At 33.5% G+C, this 6,941-nt stretch overlaps 1 protein-coding gene across 1 annotated transcript; it reads left to right on the forward strand.

The window, feature by feature from the left end:
* Positions 1-5,035: 5,035 nt before the first annotated feature.
* Positions 5,036-6,263, forward strand: LOC133175722 (paraneoplastic antigen Ma3 homolog). Its single transcript, XM_061310829.1, has one exon. The coding sequence runs from the start codon at positions 5,036-5,038 to the stop codon at positions 6,257-6,259; it is 1,224 nt and encodes a 407-aa protein (XP_061166813.1). The 3' UTR covers positions 6,260-6,263.
* Positions 6,264-6,941: the final 678 nt, after the last annotated feature.

Genomic DNA, 6,941 nt, shown 5'->3' on the forward strand with positions numbered 1-6,941 from the left:
TCAAATAAATCGTACCTTAAAATGGTTTACACAGTATGTGTAAACTCAGAAAATGAATTTCAGTCCACTTAAATCATTCTGAATTAAATAAACTGGATTTAAAAAAAAAACGATAGTGTAACATTTTAGAAGAATCCTTCCGCGACCTACAAATAGTGCCATTTAGAAAGTGAAAATACGACAATCTTTTGAATGAAAATAAGTTTGATTAAATAAATAAAACAACAACATTTTAAGAATATGTTACTTTTTTTAAGACATTGTTACAAGTATTATATAAGAAGGAATGTTTACGTTGCCGTTCGCAGCGTAGTAATACACAGTGTAAGACAGAAACATCTCACACTGCTGTCTCACACTGGACAGGTCTATCTAACACCGGTGATTATGCGAGAAAAGTATGTCTTAACTTTCTTAAACACATATTTAGAACTATTTAAGGTTGACTTACTATGTTAAAACATTCCTCTATTAATATTATGCATTAAAAGATAATTTTCTCTATCTCTATTTAGTACACTGGTATAAGAATTTTAGTTTTTCGTCCCGGGGGGGGGGGGGGTTGTTATACATCACTTATTCCAATATCACTCTCTAAATGACATACATGTAAATGCAAAATATTATTTTTGGGATACGTTTGAAATATTAGTGGGACCTAAGTTACATGTATAAACACTAATTATTATAAGTAAATTGTATACAGTAATCATGGATTTGTTTAAAAATTTTCATCACAGAAAATCTCTATGTAAATTAAGAATTTCTTGTCACAGATTGCAAATTGAAGTGGGAAGATTTACCAACATCCCTCGTGAAGATCGATTATGCAATAGATGTAACTCTAACAGTGTAGATGATGAAACTCATTTTCTCATAACATGTAAAAAATATGATCATCAAAGAAAAGAAATTTTTCAATCAATTAAAAGTAAATTTCCCAATTTCTCGGCATTAGATGATGAACAAAAACTTTTTTGGTTACTCAATACTGAAGACAAAGAAACTCTTAATTCTGTGGGCAAATTCATAAATGATAACATGTTGTAGTAGTCATACAGTTTTATATATAGTATTCCCTTTAACTGAAATAGTACAATATTATTGTTGAAATGAGTAATGTCATTTACAAGTTGTTATACTATCCATTGGCATATCTTTTCTTTATTATTGTAATAATTTCATACTTGTCTGTTATGGGCTCTAAATTAGAAAATAAATGTTCTGTTCTGTTCTGTTCTGTTCTGTTTGTTGACTGAGAAAAAAATGAGATGAAATAATTTTAAAAATTGTAGGTGAAGTAAAGGGTGATGAGTAGAAAACTAATAAAGATTTTCTGTAAATTAGATTGAATGTAGAACGCAACAAGCGAGGATTCAAACAGGGTTCACTACCGTTAACGCAAGAGAGAGAGAGAGAGAGAGTTGTTGATAAGTTGGAGATATACGAAAAATTGTTCTCTGAAAACAATTCTTTTCCACCCTTCATTAAATTGTAAATAAGTATATCATAAAACGTCTGCAGTCTCTGCTTGCTGATATGGGAGGGGAGAAAAAAAATCAAAATGCCCCTATTGGGTTTTTTTTTTCTTTTTTATTAAGACTTTCAATTTCAAGTACGTAGACGTTCGGTTATCGTGTCATGTCTGCGAGAATGACAATTTGAAACTAAGTGAACATTTGTCAAACGGAAGAATAACAACAAACGGTAAACTGAAAACATCGCAGTCTCGAATGATAAACAATATTCACGCATTTACAATGAACCACTGGTGCCACTTTGTGATCGTGCAATATTTGTTTTCATATATTCAGAATTATTTAAACAGAATTAACTTAAATTAAGTACGAAATCTAATCTAACCTAGCTCAAACCGATAAGTAAGGACGTCAACTTTAAGATACATGTGATTTAAAAACGGAACTAAATCATTTTTACAAATACATATAAGTAAATAAATTGAAAAACTAGGATGATTAATAAAACATTTTTTTGAACATAAGTTTGACTTAGCTAAGACCTAGCTATAAGTCCGTTTTATGTTACGGTTTAAGACATACTTAAGTAGTACTTAGGCAGGTCTTAAGATTGCACCTAAAACATACTTATGACCCTACTTAAGTCAAAAACTTAGCAAGCTTTATGTTACGACCCCCAGGTGCCTAGGAGGAATAGGCATCCCCTGGTGACCGGTCACACCCGCCGTGAGCCCTTTGTATTGATCAAGTAGACGGAACATTCCGCAGTCAAATTTAGTCTAATAACAAAGGCCTATCAATTGATATAATCGAAACACGTCAACCAAAATACGACCCAAGTGTTAACAAGATCATTAAAACGAACATAGAATTTACGAAATGCTGAATTTAAACGAGGTTGTCGACATTCCTGTAACATCAACTTTTCTGTCAGTCGCCTTTCTCGGTTTAAAAATTGATCGTACTTAAAGAATGCTCTTGAGTATAGAATAAGTTAAACACCACATACAGGTGAAAGCGGAATATTAATACATAAATAAAGAAAGTTGACGATAAACAAGCTGAATTCATCTCGTTCGTCATACAATTTTGTTGGTAGTTGGTCTTTATTGTCTATTGTCAGTAAAACATCCAAATATTAAACAGATGTGGCATATTCTGTGGTGTCTTTTATTTAAAGTTCACTGGGATATATCGAGTCGACATATGAATGGAAGTAACTTTTGTTAATTCCTGAAACGTCGTCGATATCTATCTGAATAACGAGTTGAAGGTCAAAGCAAGTATTTTCTTCTTCTCATGTAGAAGTTTTTGAATAAATTCTGCTTCATATGAAAATAAAAACAGGTCAGCTAATAAAGGAGCACAATTTTTGCCAATCGAAATTCCAGCAGTTTGTTGCAAGACCTTTTTTCCGAAGTCTACAAATATGTTGTTAACAATGAGCTCCAGCATCTTTTTAATATTAACTTCAGAGTACTTTTGTTTAGAATCAGAGTGATTTTTAACAAAGTAATTCTGTTGATGATCAATCACAAGATACGACAATTTCCGAGTTCCATTTTTATAAAAGAAGCAGTTACACATGTATCTATGATATCAAAAAGCCTAGTTTTTAATTTATCGTGAGTAATCGTTGTATAATGTGTAGAAATGTCATATGTTTTGATGTTATTGACTTTAGAAAAAATTGGTGATTTTAAATTTTCTAAAAGTTCTTTGAAATGTTTAAGAATCCACATCTGATTTAAACCACTTCTAGAATATACTGTAACAGTGCGTCTGAAGTTTCTTCTTTACAGCAGTCAACATGATCTATATTTTTGTGAGGAGTAAATGTAACCAGTGTAAGTAATTAAATGTTTCAGTTTCAATGTTTTATTTTATAATTATTTCTGTTGTGTGTGTTTACATTTGTGTTGCCATGTGTGAATGTCCACGTGTGAGTATTTATGTTTACTAGTGTGACGTACTTGACCATTTCCGGTTTGACCAGTTCTATTTCTATTAATAACTTTTTACTAACTTTCCCGCGACTAAATGTTTTCCATGCACACTCGGCGCTACACCCTTTACGGGGATAGACGTTATATTGTATTAGAGCTGATTAACAAGTGGTGCTTGGTAAATATATTTATTTTATATACATATTTCTTATTATCTTTGTAATTAAAAGTAAAGTCATCAAGTATTTGTGAATGTTTATTAATTATTATGACTTTATTTCAGGTTTTTCTTATATATATTACAATAATTAAAATCTTGGTCAAACCTTACTACTGACTTATGTCTTACTGAAGAACCTGGAATCTACCGACATGGTTTACAAATGGCGCCCACGTTAATTGGAAAACCAGGCATCCAAGACTGATCCATTGGAATAATTAGGAAAAGAACCCGGGGAGCGGATTGGAGAGAGGGCGGACATAGAGAAGTCGCTGACCTTTTCATTTCCATATCCAGCGAATTATAGGCCTATTCTATACATCTTATGTGTGAATTCATGGATCTAAATCAGCTATGAGTGTACAGTAAATCATTAATGTGTTTTGTTTGAAACTGGCCGGTATTGAAAAGTGTGTTCATAACAGTGTAAAAAATTCACAGGCGGATCCCGAGAGGCGAATCCGATACTTCCGGAACCGTGACGTCACAGTTATGCGCGCAGCGAACCAATGACCGACCAAAATGGAGTCTTCCAATTCTATTCAGCGTGATTCGTAAACTGGTCTGCGGAGCAAAGGTACTGTAACTAATTGTGCATACAAATGGTCATTTCCATGTGTTATTCTGTGTACTTGTTTGTCATATTTGTGTGTGCAAGTTACTGTCTTCGTCTAATGTGTTGTCTCAATGTCTGTACTTACTACTGAGGTGTAAAAAGGGAATTCCCAAGGTCTATTTTTGTTTCTATTTATAGTGCACAAGACAGTTTCTAAAGTTTTGCTGTATTAGTGTATACTTTTTTTCTTTTTCAGGTTGATAATTGTTTGTTTTGCAAATTATATTTTTGTATCTATATTTATATTTTCATTGTAAGTTCATTATTTATAGTTCTTTATTTCTAGGTAGCTGTAAATTAGGTGTTTGTAAATTTAGGTAGCAGCAAGCCGAGTTCACTTTCTAACCAGCATGCAGTTATTTCACTAATCAAACTAATATTTCTTTCAGTCCATTGAACAGTAGACAGACCTACGGAGCAGAGAGTTATTGTGTGTATGTCTGTATGTTGTGTGTTTGTGGTTTTGAATTTTAGGAATTTTATGATGAATTGTTTAAAACTGGGTATCATAAGTTGAATTAAACCATCTTTAAAGTATTCAATTTCACCAGTAAACATATCACCAGGTAACTTACTCAAAAGTTGATTAAGAGTTACTACATCAGATAGCAGTTGCTGTGGTTGTATGTACAAAGTTGTAATGATCTGTTGAGGTGATCAGTTGAACAGTTTTTTGGTTTGTTGTTGTGAATAGTTATTTTATATTGGTTTGAAGTGTACAGTTGGCGTAAATATTTGGTGTGAAGTTGTGAAGTGTAATTAATTGTTCATAGAAATGGCTGACAAAGAAAAACAAAAGGTTACTGCAGATGTATCCTCATCAGAGGAAAACAAACTTGATTTTGCTGGTGTTGCACAACCTGCAACCAGTACCCCCAAAACCACAAAAGATGGTAACCCTGTTAAAACAGAGGTATCTGTACCTGCTGAACATTTACAAAGTGCAAAACCAAAGGTATCTGTACCTGATCACAATGTTCCTTTACATCTTGGACAAAAGCACAATCCCTTTGCAAAGTTAGCTTGTAATTTTGGTGATACTAGTAGTAGTGGTAGTAAACTACAAAATACCTTTTATGATAAGGATGGGAATAGCATCAACCAGGTGTATGAGTTTAATACTAACATCCCAAGAATCCCACAATTCTCGGGTGATGACCCTCCTCAGAAGGGGGATGTTTCATACAAAGAGTGGAGATTTGAAGTGCAGTGCCTAATGCGTGACCCTGATATAAAATCAAATATTCTGATACAAAGTATTAGACGGTCATTAAGGGGTACAGCAAAAACAATGTTAATTCCGCTAGGTGAGAAGGCTGGTGTTAAGCAAATTTTAGAAAAACTTGACATTTTGTTTGGTGAAATTTCCAACAATGGCATGATTATGCAAGAATTTTTCAATGCATTTCAACTACCAGGTGAGTGTGTAACAGCATTTGGGTGTAGACTTGAAACAATGCTACAGAATGCCATAGATAATGGTTATCTTGATCGTGCATCTAAGAATGACTTATTACGGCATAAGTTTTGGACTTCATTGAGTTCAGAGAAGCTTAAGTCTCAAACAAGACATAAATATGATGACATCAAGAATTATGACAAGTTGTTGTTAGAAATAAGAAGGGTAGAAAAAGAAATTTTGATAAGTTCTAGCATTTCAGAGAAAAAGCCAGTTCATCAACATGGTATGTCAGTATCTGAAGACTTAGAGGAGAAGTTAATGGAGAAGATGAGGAATATGGAGACAAAATTGGAAGGTAAGATAAATGACAAGTTCAACCAGATACTAGAAAAATTGGATGGTAGAACAGGTAATGTAGCAAGTAGACCTACAGAAAACAGAGGTAGAGGCAGTTACTACAGAGGCCGTGGAGTTTGGAGAGGCAACTCTAATTACTACAGAGGTAATTCAAATGACAGAAGGATTAATGCTGGTCGAGGTCAAGGACAGAGACGGGATCAAGGAAAAAGAACAGGTAATTATAACCCAAACGAATAGAGGTCTCTGATGAAGGCCGACCGGGGACCATGATTTCAAGTGAAGGCCAGCAGTTAAAATGCAAAATGATTGGTGAGTCAAATGAGACTATTATTTTTATGCATGACAATTCTTTTACAGGTCTTGTTGACAGTGGATCAATGGTAACAACATTGTCATTATCAGGTTACTATTCTATGAAAAATCAACCAGAGTTGAAAGATTTATCTAACTTAGGGTTAGAAGTGTCTGTTGCAGATGGTTCTCTATTGAAATACAAGGGGTATATAGAGTGTACTGTAAAAATTCCATTTATGGATGTAGAGTTATTTGTCCCTATTTTAATTGTACCAGACACTGATTTCAATAGAACATGTCCTGTTATCATTGGAACTAATGTGTTGAGAATTTGTAGAGATTTGTTGGGTGAAGATTCCAATGAAATGAAAACAATTCCAAAAGAATGGAAAGTAGCACTAAAGAGTATGAAGAGTAAGTGTTACCATGTCAAATCAGTGTGTAAGAAACCTATTATGGTACAACCTAATGAATCTACTGTTATAAAGGGTCGTGTTAAAGGTTTAACAAGTAACAACATGACAATGGTTTCTGAAAACTGTGATAATACTGATAGGTTTACAGTTTGTCCAAGGGTAGTTAAGTTTTCTACACCTACTACAAAGTCTACAGTGCAAGTCAAAAT

This window comes from Saccostrea echinata, unplaced genomic scaffold (genome assembly GCF_033153115.1).
Source record: "Saccostrea echinata isolate AGI-Se365-2 ecotype Australia unplaced genomic scaffold, CSIRO_AGI_Sech_v1 ptg000064l, whole genome shotgun sequence".
Lineage (NCBI taxonomy): Eukaryota > Metazoa > Mollusca > Bivalvia > Ostreida > Ostreidae > Saccostrea > Saccostrea echinata.

Bases quoted from the DNA above. Each gene is read 5' to 3' on its own strand.
- LOC133175722 (XM_061310829.1), top strand. From the start codon at position 5,036: ATGGCTGACAAAGAAAAACAAAAGGTTACTGCAGATGTATCCTCATCA.